We start from the raw sequence: 18,395 nt of genomic DNA, 5'->3' as shown, positions 1-18,395 counted from the left end.
TGGCAGCGCGCCGCGATTCCCCGTAAGAGGCTTCCTCATTGCCTATGCGAACCTTCTTCGGTCTCCCCATGTCCGAGTCTGGCGTCGCGCGCCGCCGCCACTCGCCTGCTTTATAGCGAGCGAAGGAGTGCATGCGCAGTTGGCCAAGACGTCACGTCTGGCACGACCGAGCGGTTTCGCGCAGTGTCCAGGCAGGCAGGCTGATGGCGGAGCAGTGTATGAGCTAGCGAAGCAGCCGCGCATCGGCGCAGCCTTTTTTTAGGCAACGCGTGGTGACGTCATCGCGGCGTGGAGCTTTTTTTTCTAGTAGCGTCGGATAGATTACGGCCGGCTTAACCATCTCCGATGTTAGAAAATGTCCCTTGTCATGCCAGCTATACACGAGATGGTGGTGGTTGTAGCACCTTTATTAAGAGCTCCGGCAAATTCATGGCCTGGGCCTAGGCCGCCCCCGAGGAGGACCGGAGACCCTGTCTCCGTGCCGCCTCACGGGCTTGCTGGATGGCCCACAATTGATCTTGCAGGTTTGAGCTGCGCAGCGCGGCCGTCCACCGCGCTGCAGCTTCATCTGGGGAGACTGCATTTTCTTCGCCTATAACGGCGCATTCCCAGATAATGTGCCTAAGAGACGCGTGAGCCCAGCCGCATAATTTGCAGTTATCGTCTGAATAGACGTCTGGGTATATCCTCCTGAGGTGAACCGGGTTGGGGAAGGTCTGGGTTTGTAATTGCCTCCAATCTACCGATTGGGCCCTGTCGAGTTTGGGGCTTGGGGTGGATAGATACACCTGGATTTTTGATAAAATTTTGTAATGTCACAGTATCTAGTCATTCTGTCCCTCTCTGTCCAGCCCTCCACTGGATCTCCATCCCCTGGAGAGGACCTTTCTACACGAGCGCGGAACGTGAGACCTCGCGCTACGCGATGGACCTCTCCATTGAGGTTGGGTGCGGGGGTGTGGGGGGACGTATGAGCCGGGAACCATATAATGTTTCGTTCTTCCGTTTCTTCAGAGGTGATGTAATTTGCGTTCGCTTTGAGGATAGCCGCGGCCTCTGGTGAAATTCTGCCTTGTGCATAATTTCTGACCGCCGCCTGTGAGTCCTGCGGGCTGGAGCATATGTCCATGCGATGGCCTAGTCTGCCGCACTGGTGGCACAGATCCAATTGTTTTCTGTATAACGCGTACTTGATCAGTGCGCCTCCGTAGCGGACGAAGGTAGGAACTTTCAGTCCGGAAAAGAGCACGATGACATTGGTGGTATTGCTGAGTCGTTTCGCAGCAATTGCCGTAAGATTCTTAGGGGTAACAACATGGGCGGTGATATCCCGGGGGGAGTCCTCGAGAGGGATCCCCCTGATGACTCCCTTGGAAGTTAGGTCGGATGCTGATTCATACGCTTTTGTCTCATAGGCCTGGCCGTTGACCACGAGACGCTCGACTCTGTGGCATCTGTCTGCGTTGGATTCACCGGGGGTACTAACTACGATAATGTTCTGTTGTACGCTCAGGCACACGGTGTCGTCGTCCCTGTGCTCCCCGGGTATACCAGCAGCCTGGTAGACTTCAAAATTATCATTCGCCCAAAGGGAGGACTCAACATTGCTGAATTAGGAGCGGCCAGAGTGGCCTATACACGAGATGAGTGGATTGTTTTTGTCGTCGTTTTAAAGGTAAACATTAAGCATTTTCATTGCTTAAATGCTACGTAACGGAGACAGGTCGAACTTTGTAATAAATAAGCGTGAACACGAGTGATGCAAAAAATCATCACACCATGACGTCACCTTATGATATCCTCGTGACATTACAGGCCGCCAAAATTTGTGACGTCATGACTTCACGTCACATGACGACGTCATCACTTGACATCGTCGCTTTGCATTGCCTCCGTGATTAGTGGGTCGATCGCGTAGGCAATGTAAAACCAGGTGATGTGTAGAAAGCTTGCACAGCCTCCAAACCTGGAGGCAGTGCAAAACCACGTTAGGTCCAAAAAGCATTCGGAAGGGGACGGGGAGGGAAAAATACATCGACTTAACAAAAAGAAAATGAATTTTTCCTTCGAGTCATCTTAGGCAAATGAATAAGGGTCCCTGCGAGTCTTTAGTACAGTGACCGCATCACACCCTATCAGGAGTTGGGCCGTTGAGAGTGAACTACACAATTTTATTGCACATACATCTTACTACGACTTTCGATGCGAAAGCTTTGTATTTATCTGCATTAGTATGATTACACTAATTCTACTCAGCAAACTTTCAAATGAGCGGGAACGAGTCAGCAAACTTTGATTTATTAAAGTAGGAATTAAAATATGCTGCAAAAAAAAAGGGAAAAGCAACTCCGCACAACCTACAAAATATTTCAAATCACCGTCATGCATCTCCTTTTGACGCGTGCTCTCAACCTTTTTATTTCTTGTTTAAACTTCAACTACTAAAGACGCGCTTACACGGCAGCTGCTGAAAACTTGGATTTAATCAAACTTTGTTGCCTGTAACGACCATTTAATTTAATTGAATGGCATCACACGTCGCTTGTCATGTGTTTAAAACTCCGAACAAAGGAATTGAATCGAAGGAGCAGGCTTGGCAACCGAACACGCTCAGCACGCGGTATACGTATATTGCGCTTTAACGCAGACACGGTAGCCGAAGCCCGAACGCCGAAATCAGGGATTGAAAATGGGCCAGAAAGTCATTCTGAGTGCGCCACAGCCATAGAACATTCGCGAAAAGAAATCATCGCCATACATGCAGATGTACACATTGATGGCTAGCTAGCAGATGACACCAGGAGCAATCGACACTGAACGTGTTCCGGACGGCAACTCCGCTCGATTTCGCTGGGAATTTTGCTTGAACATTCAATACAAATTGTTTTATGAACTTGTCCGTTAATCTTTCAATAACTCGAGCAGGATACACTTGCCGTGAGCCTCCAGTAGCCTTCACGTCGAGAGCGCGCGCGCGAAGAGCGGCACCCGAATCCCCTCTCTGACGTCACCGGCGAGAGGGCGCCACTCAAATATCTCAAGGCGAGTGGCTTCGTACAACTTTGGAAGTCCGTAACATCTCCTCAAACACGGATGCACAGAAGCCTGTAGCAATAGGGAGGCACTCCAGATTGACGTCATGTGAGCCGGACGGCCTGTGACTCAGCCTTCAGGATATATTGCCGAGTGCACGAGCGGGACCATTTCTTTCGTTGCATAGATGATCGGCTGCCGCGCTTCGTTCGTTTGGGCGAGACCTCTCCGTACTTCGTCATTATAGCCCGGGCTAGATCTCCCCTGTTTTATTACGGTGTATTCACCATGCTGTTTTGGCTGTAGGCAAAAAAAAGAGACAAACGATGAAACATACCTTGCAGTTTATCTCGAAGCCACATCGTAGCAACGATATAGCGAGGGGGCTCGTTGCTCCTGGCATCACTTCTCTGAAAAAGCAAGTATGCTAAATATGAAGTCCTTAAGTAATAATAATAATAATAATAATAATAATAATAATAATAATAATAATAATAATAATAATAATAATAATAATAATAATAAATATTAATAATAATAATAATAATAATCAATCAATCAATCAATCAATGATTTATTTAACGTGCCCAGCAACAACCGTAAGGTCTTTGTGCTGGCGCACGCAAAAAAAAACAATAAAAATAAAAAAATACAATACAGACAGTTTTCAGAAACAAAAAGAGCAAAAACACGTAGACAAAGAGAAATGAACACAAAAGGGGAGGAGTAAAATAAGACAACACGAGAAATATTGACGGGGCATAAAAAATTAGATTGCATATATACAACTATGTGGAAAGACTGAAAAGGGAAGACTTTGTACATTGTGCCACACTATGTCAAAACAGTGCAAAGCTCGGATAAAAACAATGATTGTGGGCTATGAAAAACGTCAGGATCAAGAAAATTAACATTATAGAGACTTTGTATTCTGTGAACGGTAGAGTGTTGGAAGAAGCAGGCGGGTACATGAAACGGTCTGTTCTCTCTGGTTAACTTACGGGGAATTCGAAAATTTACACATTTGAGAAGTACAGGGCAGGATATGATAGCGTGGACTAGCTTGTAAAGAAATAAGAGATCAGAGCGATTTCGTCGGCAGTGAAGTGATGGCAGTGATAATAATTCAGCAGTACTTGAACGAGATCCAGAGTCATTTTTAGCAAAGCGATGGTTATATATGCTGAGGAATTTTTTCTGGACTCGTTCAATGGTGTTACCGCTGGATTGAGCAATGCCATTCCATATCACGGACGCATACTCAAGTTGCGGAAGACATATTGCCGTGTACAATTTGTGTAGGGCCATGGGAGACCTGAATTCTCGAGATATTCTACAAACACATCCGAGAGAACGAAGGCCCCGCATAGCAGCACGCTTAACGTGAGAAGAAAAGTTTAACGCGCTGTCAACAACAACACCAAGATCACTGATTTCATAAACCTTGCATAACGGCACAGAATTGACAGAGTATTGAAATGACACGCTAGATGTTTTGCGAGTGATAGACATGAATTTTGTCTTCGAGGTATTCAGAGAAAGGTTATTACCGTCGCACCATTCGGAAAAAGAGCGCAAGTCTGACTGCAGCAAGCGACAGTCGTGAACTGAATGAATTTCCTTAAAAATCTTGATGTCATCGGCATACAAGAGGAAAGAAGAATTACGAATGGCAAAAGAAACATCATTAACGTAAATTAAAAATAGGAGTGGGCCTAATACCGACCCTTGAGGGACCCCACTAGTCACTTTATACAAAGAAGACGTTTGGCCATTTACGGCAACATAACAATATCTATTGAGCAGGTAGCTCTGCAGGAGATTCACAACTGACAAGTCAACATCAAAGTGCGCAAGTTTAACCATAATCAGCGTGTGGCTGACTACGTCAAAAGCCTTGCTCAGGTCACAGTAAATTACGTCAACCTGTCCTCTCTGAGAAATAGGTGTGGAGATCTGCGTCATGAAACTAGCAAGATTTGTGGTAGTTGAGCGGCCAGCGAGAAAACCATGTTGATTAGGAATCAATGAGTTTTTCACACTAAAAGACAATATGTCGTGAAGAGCCAGCTCGAAGATCTTTGATGTGGCACATAGTAGAGAAATCGGGCGATAATTAGAAGCATCTGTTTTAGAGCCCGACTTAAATACTGGAAAAACACGAGCAGTTTTCCACATGCTTGGAAATGTGGAAGTGTCCAGGCAGTTATTAAATATCGTATTTAGTACTGGGACAAATATACTACCATAAGCTTTTAGTATGGCGGAGGGGATGCCATCTGACCCACATGATAAGGATGGTTTTAAGCGCTTAATGCATTCGCAGATAAGATTTTCATCCAGCGACAAACCACTGGATGAGCTAACCGCCTTGGGCTGTTGTCTGATATCAGTGCTGGAGTCTGAGGCCTTATAAACGGATGAGAAATGCGTGGCAAAATAATAATTGCCGGCCGTGGTTTTACGTCCTAAAACCACGATATGGTTATGAGAGACGTCGTAGTGGACGGCTCCGGAAATTTCGACCACTTCGGGTTCCTCAACGTGCCCCTAAATCCAAGCACACGGGCCTTGTCATTTCGGCTGCATTGCAATCAGGCACAGGAAGCAGTCAGGTACAAGATGACTAAGCGCCCTAGCAGTACTCACCATAATTTTCGAAAGCCCCGATAACACGCATGTGAACATCAGACGGCAGATTACTAAAGTTTGTTCAAAGACGGCAGATTACTAAAGTTTGTTCAATGTTGCACTGAAGAAGCAAACGACGGGACTCTAACTGTTAGAGGTACGGTGCGCGAGAAAATGTCCTATTTTAACAAACACTGCGTGTGCCGTTAGTCGCACGTGTCTTCTTATGTGACAATACGCCCCGTAATATGAATTTATTCGCGACAGCTCACAGATACAGTCACAGGAGAAGCTAGCAAACGTAAGTGCAGCCGCAGGCATCCTGCGTGTCTCGCGCTTAGCGACCTCGTATAATTATCAACGCACAAAATCATAATTGCAATAGTTATGCCAGCAACAGTCTTACGCTTGGCCTCGTCCGGACTTCGTCGGCTCTGTCAGCTACTTTGGTGCGGATAATTCAAATCCCTCAGTATTTGACCCCTCCTTACTTAGTTGACTTCAGAGTTCTGCTTCTTTCAATGCATACCGCGGGGTCAACGAAATAACGCTTTAAAAATTCCAGAGTCATTCTGTGAAGTCGCAAATGGTTTTTCTTATTAAGTGCCTCATATGGGGGATCCAAAGTTTAAGAGTACTGCGCACTTACGAAACATTAGCCTTGGTCAAGATTTCTTTCGCTGACTTAACACCTTCGTCGAATTCGTGCACCATCTCGCAGTCACTCTCCCTGAGGAATGTTGTCACGGGACGGCTCTGAAAAAAGAAAAAAAGACACCATGCATTATAGTACCGCTAGTGAGAAGTTAGGCGCTCCAGTAGCTATTTCTTACCTGAAGCAAAAAGAACTTTCCGTTTCTGAACGCCCACTCCATGTCTTGTGGTGTTGTGTACGTCTTCTCAATCTACACAGTTTATGTATACAAATGGACAAAAGACATAAATAAGCATTACATCTTAGGTCATCAGAGCCTTCGCAGCAGCAGAACCTTCAGCGGCACTGCTTAATCTTTGACGTACTGAATGAAGTTGGTTTGCAGGGTTTACCAATTAACCTTGAACGCCAAAAAGTAATGTCATGACCGTGTGCGCTCATCGCGAAAACTTATATTGTAGGCCTCCTACTCAACACCATTCGTTGCTCCTATCGAATATTTGCGGTTGTTCAAGAATGTGGTAGGTAGCCTTGCCGCCAAATGGCCTCGCCCGTGTCATGGGACTGACACGAAAAGCATTTTGTGGAATACGCCCTTTTCAGAAATTCCCCCAGCACATCGGCAGCAGCTAAGCATGTGCGCTGCGCCAGCGAAAGATGCTTAAATTAAGTACCTTCTTTTAGATATTTAGCGGCACAGTGTTAGTAATCCTACTCTTCTCCAACATCATTTGATTTGGTGTTTCTTCTTTCGTGTCGGATTTAGCTTCTCTCAAATAGTTTACCGACCATCGAGTGTCATTTTTAACAGCTCTTTACAGCGCCTTCCTCCCCCCATGCCATTAGGTGAGGGGGAGGGGGGTTGTCTAATTATATGACCTCTAACGTTTCAACAAGATGGCGAGTTGCGATAGTTGGAAGACGTTCATGTTCAAACATTGGTTTGAACGCACCGAAAGACGCGGACTATGGAAGGGGACAGGACTGCGCTTAGAGGAAGTGAGAGTGGATACGACAGGTATGCGCTGTCCTGTGCACTTCCATTGTCCGTCTCTTCGGCGCGCTTCAAACTAATTTGTAATCTTTAACATGTCCATACCTGAGAGCCAATAGTTGCCAATGTCTTGACGTCCTCCTCTGACATGCAGGCCTGCTGGGATTTTTCCGCACTCAGCGACACGGTAGCCACACCATCGTTTTCTGTGTCCAAATAAAACATTAATTGGCGCGAAATGTTAATCATAATATATATGAAGTTCTCTTACTTTTTCTGCTTGTCAAATTAGTAATATAACGTATTCCGTCTTGGCGAGAGACTACTGTCAGTGCACAAACCAGCGACTCGGTTAGAAAGTTTTATGGGTTTCCGAGAACGCGAACGGCAATAACCCATCTTTAATGTTCACAATGCATGTCTCTCGTGGCGTAGTCGGCCAACTATAGAGGCGTGTATAGAGTCCGATAATGTTTTCTTTTGTTAGTTGCGCTCGAGCGTCTTAAGACACTAAGCTGCATTGAAGCACATGTTGCTTCTGGCTAAGCTGTTTGACAAGTCCCTGCCATTCATTCTTTCCGCCACGTTTTGTGCTCTGAAGCACAAATTCTTCTGGCAACATCCAGCAGTTCGGATATTACCAATCTGGTTGTGTAACCCACTGCGCGGTATCGCATCCAGCATGAACATATTGCATGTTATCTACGAGTATTAGGACACACTACATTGTCTAATTCATGGGCATAAGGCGTCGACAGAAACAGCCGCCTTAGTTATTTTATTCACGCGACTTCGGGCTAATGGAGTGCTATCTTTGTGAAACACGACTAGAAGGCGCACGTCCTTCAAAATTTCAATGCCTGCATGTAAGCGACGACAGCTACGCACACACTCACCTGATGGAATTGTGAAGACGGACTTGTTGCCTATTTGACTTGACTCGATGGTGGGCTCTTGGGAACCTCTTTTCCTCAGCACAAAAGTATCTGGCTCCACCGATGCCGAGACCACTGACTGCGAATTTGTTTTTTTAGATGTTGGTTGGAATGGAAAAATATATATATATATATGATTCGCGCCAGCCTCAGGCGCGAGCAGCAGATTTTACGCCTGTTTATTTTTTCATCGCTAGAACTGAAGAATAGGTGAAATAATTTATCAGTGGTGTGTTTCATGAAACGTCTGTGTCTGTTAATAAGGGGAACAAAACGGTGACATCTGAAACTCTCTTCTCAATCACGTTGACAAACGCACACTGGTCTATTTAGCGGAATGTGGTCTTATTGGAGAGATGTACGGAATCCAAATAAAAAGTTCGGTATAATAAACAACGGCATGCATTCGTTAATATTTTATGTACATTCGCGTTATAGTCACCGAAATAGACACTGGGCACGAGCACGCGATAATGCTTCCCTTATTTTAGTTTCATGAAGAAGAGATCGCTGCTACTGATTACGTTGCTTAGGTAGGTTTTCTTCGGAAACTTCTGGTTGTTAGTGCTAACTGCAACAACTATTTCAAAGAAGTCGCGAATGTTCAAAATCTCTCACACACATTTAAAAAAATTACCCTAGCATTGTGCTACAAACTCATAAGTGAGTCTCTTTTCCATACGTTTTTTTCTGTAGATTTATCGGCGTCGCGTCCTTAACTAGAAGGTAGATGTAAAATTTCTGCGGCAAGAGTGTACACGCTAGCAAGCACCTTTTTAATCGCACAGATGTCAACGATCATACCTGCTTGAAATTCGAATACAATCTAAGAGTGTCCCGTACCAGGGCATGCGTTTATGACTATCAAGCAAATGACAATTTTATATTTAGCTTTCGGTGAGATCTTCGCCGCTTACCTCGCCGATACCGTAGTTGGCGGTCACCGTGATGACGCCTGGGTTTCCCGTAAGTGGATCGCACGTAAACATCACTCCGGCGGCGTCGGGAGAAACGAGCTCTTGCACTACAACTGCCATCGGCACGTCCAAAGGCTGCCCGTAATGTCTGCGCCGTGCCAACAACAGCTTTTTTTTTTCTTTTTATGTTTCTGGCCTTCCCAATATTAACTACGTATGACAAGCACTCATATTAGACTAACATATTGATAAAGGCCTGCAAAGGAAAATGTCTTGCAGTAGAATTATGTAGGCTTCCACAGGAAGTTGTAAAATATGTGAAGGAGTATTGACACGAACATTTTCACTTGTCGTTTTTTCGCGTCTAATGAAAGTCCAAACGCTCAAGAGTCTCGAAAATGTACTGCCAAGCGTGAGTGCACCCTGAAACAATCATTACACTATGTTTTAAAAAGCTAGTTTCGGTTCCTACTGTATACTGATGTCACAACACGGCATGAGCTACTAACCAAGTGCTCGTGCAAGATATTGTTACGTTTCCACGGCAACTCCGAAGTCGGCTACGCATAAGCGCCCACATAGGCGAGCGCAGGGTTCCCTATCAGCACCCCCCCCTAAGTAAATGTACCAGGAAGATTTTGCGCCCCCCCCCTCTCTTAGGTGACAAGGGGGGGCGGCCGACCCCCCAGCCTCCCCCCCTTGTGCGCACGCCTATGAGCGGACATTTTGAATGTTTTGGTGACACAAAAGCGGCCATCTTCGAAGTTTTGGCGCCTGACGCCATCACAACTAGCCAGACTTATGCGTGAAGTCACCAGAATTAGCACAGTAGCCTGGCGTCAAGCTTGTGTCGATGTCCGTAAGTCCGGCATGGGAAAATTGACTTGAATATCAAAATAAAATATCTTATCAGCATTTGCTCATCTTCACACTTGCTAAGAGCCGCCTATTCATGCAGGAGATTTGTATGGCAGAATAAACTCCCCTTCGAAAAATGACGTCAGTAATTAATTTTGACAAGGCATTCGTAAATATATTGAAATTTGAAAGCTTACAGCTCCCTAAAGTGCTTAGCTCGGTATAATAATTCGGCACATTTTATTCTAAATGGTGCCATTCCTGGAATCAAGTCACCGCTCCTACCTGAAAAAGAGTACTTAATGCTCTAATGTGTTTTGCTCCTTGTTTTTTCTAGTGCTAGCGAATCTTTCTAGTGCTAGGATGGATGAGTAATGAAGACAAGATTTGGCGCAGGGGTCTAAAACACGCGACCCGCGGCTTCACTAGCAATAAAATGGCCGGGAGTTTGTTCAAAAGTTACTGGCCTTATGTACTCGCCTATTGCGATTAATAAGACTTTGTTTGGGTAAGCTACAGAGACGGGACTGGTCTCAAGCATTTCTTTCGTGAGGCGCCCCATGCAATCTCCAGGTGGCTAAACATAATCGCGGAAAAAATCTCTATATTTCAGAATCGTCGTCCAGATTTGAGCGATTCTGGAGAGCAGTATAGATATGTTTCTCGAATTCTTACGCCAAATTCGCTTCAGATGTGACCCATAAAGGAGATATGAAAAGTGCGTCGTTTGAAATGGCAGCGTTAGGTGACATATTGTAATTCTTACTATATAGGTGCACAAAATCACTTTTATTCATCACCACTTTCAGAGAGTACATAGTGCAATAGCGCAAAAACACAGGGACACAGGCAAGAGAGACGATACAGGCGCTTCAGAATTTTGGTCCAAGCTGAAGAACACTTTTTTCACAGCGCCTGTATCGTCTCTCTTGCCTGTGTCCCTGTGTTTTTGCGCTATTGCACTATGAATTCGTACCAACTAGCTCGGCTTTCCGTACTACTGCAATTCAGAGAGTAGTTTCTTCAGTACGTCTCGCCAACCAGTCGCGTTTTTCTGTTGTATCCTGACGTAAGAGACGGCGTTAGCGACGTGATAAGTCGCTCAATGGACTCGCCATGGGTCGGACGTCTGTCGTACTTTCGAAAGGGAAGCAGTTGCAGTAAAGTAACGTTGGCGCGCCCAGTAGCACGAATGTGCGCATCATCGTCGAGCGGACGCCGCTGACGACGCTCGGGCAAGTGAAGCCAAACGCACGTGCGCCCGCCTCGCCGTCGGAACGCTTTCCTAGTTTCACTGGTAGTTTCGCATCGCAAATAGTTGGAAGGGCTCTAAACTGTTAAAACGAAAGCGTTTTATGCCGGGGTCCACCAAGACTGCAATGATGTCATTTCAGTCACAGAATTGTCACTTACCCACGTTATTACCATCACGGAAATGGCAATGGTAAAATGCACACGAACAGAAGACAAAAGAGAGATTCACCGAACATTGAGATACTGCGTAATGTGAATTCTGAGCGCAGCTGTGCAGGTGTTTTGATTTTGGAATAAGTTCAGGCGTGACTGCCTTGCTAACAGGGAGATTGTTGAAGGCAGCGCGTGGGCGGGTTCCACAATAGCCGCCGCAGACAGGCCTCCGTTCGTGCAGCCCTTTATTTCCATAAATGGTATCGGTGGAGGCCCTCGCCGCATATCTTGGTGATATCGTTCCCTGCGACCGCAAGATGAAGCGCACTACTGTGACGCCACGGGTGACCTCCGCGGAACCTGCTCTCTCCTCCTCGCTATCGCTGTCTTTCGTCCTCCGCTGCGCTCCGCGATCATTCTCTTTCGTCCTCGTTTGCTGTGCCGGTTGCGACGACGCCGACGCCGCCCAACGCAGGAACGGGTGCCTAAGAGCTGCACTCTATTCATTCATTCATTCACAAAACTTTACTAGAAGTCCTGAAGCCGGGTCTTTTCAGACCGAGGCGGGCCGCGTCCTCGTCGGCACCGTTAGGCCGAGCCTTAGGGCGCCATCGTGAACCCTCTGGACAGCCCGCATTTGATCTTGCTACGAACAGCTGGAGATCATCTTCTGCCAGTGAAGCCATTTTTCTTCGGGGTTGGCGATAAAACTTGTTTATTATGGGCGAACTTGTGCCCGGAAAGCCAAGCCCAAAATGGGGAAGTGTGTTGAACGCTAGAGCTCTCCACACACAAAGTGTCCCTTCGACCAACGCCGGTCTTCTTCTTCTTCTAAGCCTCGCAGGTCAGCCCTCTTTCTCATGCCCGTGCGCGAGAAGCATGCGCTGCGCTGTGACAAGAAGCGCGAGCAGGCAGGACGCATTGCAGACGCTAAGACAGCGGCTCACTCTCGTCCTCGTTCACTCTGTCGGTTACACCAACGGCGACGCCGCTCAAAGCACGAACGCCAAATCCGTGTCATACGCAGCAACGGGCGCCTAAGAGCCGTGCTCTAATAGTTTCGTAGCACGGATGACCTGCGTGTTGAACTCCCGATATCTCGGTCTGCGGGGATTGGTGCCGGGCTCTCAATCCATCGCGTCACCGCTGCATTGAAAACTTCGTTACAAAAGCACCTTATATCTCACATATTCTCCGCAAGAGAGATGCCAGCCGGAGGTGGAACACCTTGACACGTTCCCGGCTCAAGGTACGTACACACCTGTCTACCGAGAGACACGTCAGTGTTAGGTGGAACGCCTTCGCACGTTCACGGCTCAAGCTACGTACTATACCTCTCGCGTTGCTCATCCCCTGTGTGGTAGTGTGTGCATTAGCAGAGGCATAGGGTGCTTGTTAAGTTGCCGCGCTCCGAACTCCAAAAGAGCATGTTCGAGTGCAGTCGAGTGCAACGCTTTGGTAGCTTAAGGGCGATTTCCGCCGACTGCTTGCGGTGGCGCGAACTCGTCACAAGGCGATAACGTTACGTTGCTTCCGCATTCGTTATCGCTATTTGCGCACATTTCAAAGTAGCACCACTGGTAAACATGCTCCTGCAGTTCTTCCTATCGACGGCGACCTCGTAGAGCTAGGCGCACAGCGACGGAGGCAGCTATGTAAGCTGTACGTTCTTGCTGCTCGCAGAGGTACCCTTTCGTAAAATAACATCAGAACATGCCGAAGTACGCACACATAGCTACGGGAAGTTGCCATACGCAGACGTTTCGAGAATATATGTTACGTATCAGTGCTTCTGGCAAATAATGATCAGGCCGTCATTATCGGCTGGTGCACCCTCAAACCGCGCCAACGTGCAAAGTTTGCAATTGTGCGCGAGAACACGCCCTGCTGCGCTACGCGGTGGTAGGAACGAGTGGGGAAGAAGAATGGACTTCATCAGTGGGGAGAGTCGGAAACTCGTCATTTTCCCGGAAGACAGAGCAGGCTCAAGCTCTTGCGCACCGTCTTAGGGTTGCAGCGCGTAGAGCGCAGTCCAACGTCACGCATCGGAAGTCGCATTCTAGCCATAATAGGTGGATGGCAAAGCGACGTCTTCCGGTTCGATGCCTAGCTCTTCGCTGTTTCAAGGTGCGTGCCGTTCAGTGTAATAAAACACGTACTTTCTGCGACGCGGTTGTTACCAGTTATCTTGCCTCCTCCCCGATTACACTCAACCGCACACAAATTGAAGCAGCGAAGAGCTGAGCCTTGAAGGTTCCTTGAACCGGAAGTGCTGTAGCGGACGACGCGCCGTTTTGCTTAGAGTGCGCTCGAGATCATTAAATCGAGCCCATAGGTCACCCTATCACTGGGGAACGTACACCTTGCCATTTCTCTCCTGGAATGACGACGCTTTGAATGAGTGAATATTGTGTACCAGTGTTTATTATGTGCTCGTTGTGTCCAGACATATACTGTGCCAATGTGTATATTAGCTACTTCACCTACCACAGAAATTCATTCGTGATCATGGACGTTAGCCGTCGGGACGGAAATGCGACGCCAGACGTCAACATCTGTACGTCCACGTTAAACGTTGATAAAGCTGTCAAACACCATTAATCATTGTGTAAGCTCGCATATATCAACGTGCAAGAAGCAATCAACTACTTCTGCGGAGACACATTTCACTTTTGTTGTTATGCCGATTCCTGCTACGGAGGGATCAACCAAGTTTTCTTTCTGAATTAATATTGTCCATTATATGCCGCAACACACTAAGGGTACTGACTTGACCATTTCAATTTGCGATATATTGCAAACTAATTCAGCGATCTCTGTCTGCAGAGTAATTAGATTTAGAATTAGGTGGTGAATGAGTAAGCGTGATTTTGTAAGCACTGACTTCTCATTCGGATTTACTGTGGGTTATTTAAAATACGACGCATATAAACTAGCATGTCACTATTGTGCGTGCCCGGCAACCTTGCAAAAGTTTATAGTAACTTGCAGAGTCAGTGACTAAGTGACTATGCTTGTTACAGGTTGGGTTTCTTACATTTCTCACGTTTCCGCTACGCTTTACTCTCCCTTATTGTAGTACTGATGTACAATCAGGAAGTAATGCCTGTACCGATGTAAGGCCAACTTACCTCTTATAATTGACATTTGTGAAGCTGAACTGCGATGCCCAGCATTTGACCACCGCGCTGATCACCTACGAGAGAAGGTATGCAAAGGTGAAAAAGGAAATTGGTGAATAAAGTTAAAGGAATTGTAGAACAGATTAATATTATTACGTTTTCTTGGCCTCGAACTCCAAGCAGTGTTATCATCTGGCCTGCGGCTGACATGTCCTCAGAGTCTTCACCTGCGCATACAAGCAAGCACATTTTCGACATGCAGCTGTAAAACCGCAGGGAAGCGCATTCATGTTCTAGGAGTATGTTGCAAAGTTTACCTAATGCCGAAGATCTGACAGCAAATATTGTGTCTTCGTCAAACTTGGAAAGATGGTCACAGATTGCCTTTTCGACATCTCCAGGTACGTTTATCTTCTGGAGATCATTCGTCGACCTGTACAGAGCAAATATATCATACAAATGGAGTAATCGGCCGCTTCAGTTTCAAATAATAATAATAACAATAATAATAATAGTAATAATAATATTAATAATAATAATAATAATAATAATAATAATAATAATAATAATAATAATAATAGTAGTAGTAGTAGTAGTAGTAGTAGTAGTAGTGGTAGTAGTAGCAGTTTAATTTCCACCAATGCACACTTGACAACGGGGGTGAGCATATGCTTGACTAGGTCCTCACACCCATACATATACATCAGGTAGAGGCGGCGGTGGCAAGATGAGAGATTAGACAGCGCATTTGTTAAATGCGTAGTGTATTTTTTTATAAATACGGCCGTCGCAGGTACGCTGCAGCTCATCTGGGGTTTCTGTGCTATTGCCGGTCTTGTAGCAACTAGAGTTTCACTTGTGACGCTTATCCTATGTTGAATTCCAATGGCGGAGTCGGGTCAAGCTTTCCTGCTCCTTTTGGAGCAAGTGTGTTCCAATGGCCGAGTGAGGGCAGGAGTCAAGCGCTCCACTGGGAGAGTCGGAGTGTATTCAGAGCGGGAGTCACTCCGCGGAGCAGGAAAAGTTGCAGCACCAAAATCGGCGGAGTCGACCGGAACTGGGCGTGGCGTACTTCCTTTAACACGTTTTCCTGCTTGGGGGCGCTGCCGCTGTCGCGTGTTCTGGTAGTAATGGCGGACGACAACGGCGTCTGGGCAAATCGTGCGGCATTGCTTCCGCTGATCGACAGCGACAGCTCCTAGTCAGAAACCTCCAGTTCCTGCACGAGAGATTCATCGGATAGTGACAGCTACGCTGAAACTGCCGCGTACGAGCGGGAAGTCGACAGATGAATTAGCAGAATAGAATACCTACACGCAAGGTATTCTATGCAACTCAAGCCCTTCCGCTTCCTTCTTGCTCCCATGCTTGCTCCGCGGCGCGAATTGTGTTCCATTCGCGGATTTGGAGGCGTTGCTCTACGCCAGAGTCGAGTGCTCGCTCGCAGAGTCCATCCGCTGCTCCGACTCGGCCATTGGAATTCAACACTAGTCGTGAATCTTTTGAGAATGACAGCATAGGATTATACAAACAGCTGGAAAAGCTTCGACTCTAAGCGCAGCTGAGAAATGCACTGCAAACAGCGTGACAAACATTGTGAAGACACTGCGTATAAAAAAACGCCCTTCAATAATACGGCGTACGATATCGGTGTTGTGACGACTCGGCCAAATCAAGGAATGACACTACGGAATTATGCACTCGACTGACCTGTTGCAAAACATTATGGCTGTGCAGACCTACAAGTCAGCCCGCTAGAAAAAACCGCATTTATGGCATCTATTTAAGAGAAAACTGCGAGTACCACGGTCACCTTGTTCACATAGATTGAGCTAAAACGCTCATGAACTTGTTGAAAAAAGATTATTAGTGTTGGATTAACTCATCAGTCACAGCGGCAACTATAATATGTCAGCTAATATTCCCAGATGTGCTATTGAAAATGATCAGAATGGTATGCAGAACAGGACGATTGTCCTAAGAATCGAAAGCCGTAAGTATTATCCTGATCTTCAAAAACAGATAAGCACAAAGTTAGAGATGCAGAACTTCATGGATAAAGTGGTTTGCAAAGGAGAATGGTACTCCATTTTTAAGAACCAAACAACTCGCACCATGAATAAGGCTTTCTCTCAACGATAACATAGTTCATATGGCTTTCTTGCTGCATTTAAGTATAGGAAACATCACTTCAAAGTACGCTATTAAAGTACTTCTTGATAGAGTACAGCATAGTCAATAAAACTGTACGTACTCGGAGCAAACTTCTTTCAGCGATGCCTGCCAGTCGTCTCTGGAACGCACATGGAAAGGGAAATTGCTGCTAAACGTCTGTGTTCGTCATGCAATTATTACTAAAGATGTTGTTTTATTTTTATCTGCTCCGACATGTCTTCTATTGCCATATATTTGTATTTTGGGCTATAAATGTGTTGGCATGGGGCGACAAACCGTTCAATGTGGTATATTCCTCAACAAAACTTCAGGCAACATTTGCTCTGGTAGAATCAATTTAGAAAGAATCCATGGTTTTAGAATTTCCTTTGGAGCGTCTAATACAAACAATTAACCTACGTTGGCTGTATTCAGTTTCAGTTTAATAATAATTATACCTACAATGATTGGTACAAAAAATATGTAGACGAAAGTCCCAAATCAATGATTGCAAGAGGGACCCTCGGTTAAAAACAAAAGAGAAGGCGCACAGCGTAAACAGGAAAAAAATATTAAATATATATCAAAATCAAAAGAAGCATCAAAACATCAAAAAGCAAAACAACACATCTGTAACATCAAAAAACATGAAGTAAGCAACATAAATAATCTATGCAACAAAAAAGGATGAAAATGCAGGTTATCAAAGCAATCATAAAGGAACTATTTACAAAGAATAAAAAGTTTTAATTCATGCTTAATTGTGTTTAAAGAAGTTAGCTGTTTAAGTTATACTGGAAGGTCATTCCAAATTTTAAGCGAAGAAAACGATTATGTCATTTCACCATAGCTAGTGTTACAGCGAGGAAGCAGAAAAATGATATTGTGTGCATACCTAGTGCACATTAGTATTAGTAATAACCTACCAATCAATAAATACGTAAGGAAGGCGATTATGAAGTAATTTAAAAAAGAAAATACCTGAATGATATATAAACAAACCAGAAACGGCTAGAATGGAGTTGTCGTGTAAAAGTGTGAATGCATTCGATTGGAACGAATGGAATGATGATACGAATAGCCATGTTCTGTAAATGTTGAGTAGATGAGAGGTGAACACTGTATGTATTTCCCATTGAATGTATTGCATTATGATTCTATAAGTAATATGACTATGAATGAACGCAAAGTATAATGACAATAAAACCTGTAGTGGAAATTATGCTCGTGCATTGATTAGTGCCCCAATGCATGTCTATAAAAGAGTCCCTCATTAGCTAATCGAAACATGTCTTGTACTATTGCACCAGATTCAATTGCCTTCCGTTGGAGAACTAAAGTTGATTAGACGTTTCCAGGAATGCACAAAACGAAAGTAAAAACGTGCGCAGTTGCTGAGGTATATATTTTGAGGAAAGAAAATGCAATTCAGTGTGACTACATCGAGCTTCTCCTAATTATCACACGTTGAAAACTTCGGCAGTAACCTTGTTAGTGAAATGTTTAATTTAGTTTAAAAGACAGAACAAAGAGGCTCACCTGGCCATGGCATTCTCCATTCTGCGTAACACTTTTCCAAACTCAACATTTGAAGAAAAACGCGTGTAAGCCTTCGTTGTGACAATAAATCCACGAGGAACTGAAAACTAAATTGAAACATAAATCATTGCGATTTTTATATACAAACGT

At 45.3% G+C, this 18,395-nt stretch overlaps 1 protein-coding gene across 1 annotated transcript in view; it reads right to left on the bottom strand.

Annotated features, from left to right (window-relative positions):
* The window catches only part of LOC119386793 (prodigiosin synthesizing transferase PigC), a 283,713-nt gene that overhangs the window by 57,798 nt on the left and 207,520 nt on the right, over positions 1-18,395 (bottom strand). Inside the window, exons 14-24 of the mRNA XM_049413244.1 lie at positions 18,246-18,352; positions 16,807-16,845; positions 14,870-14,985; positions 14,709-14,779; positions 14,562-14,626; positions 9,166-9,313; positions 8,210-8,327; positions 7,419-7,519; positions 6,498-6,569; positions 6,314-6,420; positions 3,371-3,443 (exon numbers count right to left, since the gene is read on the bottom strand). Coding sequence (XP_049269201.1) covers positions 3,371-3,443; positions 6,314-6,420; positions 6,498-6,569; positions 7,419-7,519; positions 8,210-8,327; positions 9,166-9,313; positions 14,562-14,626; positions 14,709-14,779; positions 14,870-14,985; positions 16,807-16,845; positions 18,246-18,352 — 1,017 coding nt within the window. The remainder of the gene's footprint in view (positions 1-3,370; positions 3,444-6,313; positions 6,421-6,497; positions 6,570-7,418; positions 7,520-8,209; positions 8,328-9,165; positions 9,314-14,561; positions 14,627-14,708; positions 14,780-14,869; positions 14,986-16,806; positions 16,846-18,245; positions 18,353-18,395) is intronic.

The sequence above is a fragment of the Rhipicephalus sanguineus genome, chromosome 3 (assembly GCF_013339695.2).
Source record: "Rhipicephalus sanguineus isolate Rsan-2018 chromosome 3, BIME_Rsan_1.4, whole genome shotgun sequence".
In the NCBI taxonomy this organism is placed as follows: domain Eukaryota; kingdom Metazoa; phylum Arthropoda; class Arachnida; order Ixodida; family Ixodidae; genus Rhipicephalus; species Rhipicephalus sanguineus.
Note: the sequence above shows the minus strand (reverse complement) of the source record. Positions and strands in the feature narration are given on the sequence as shown.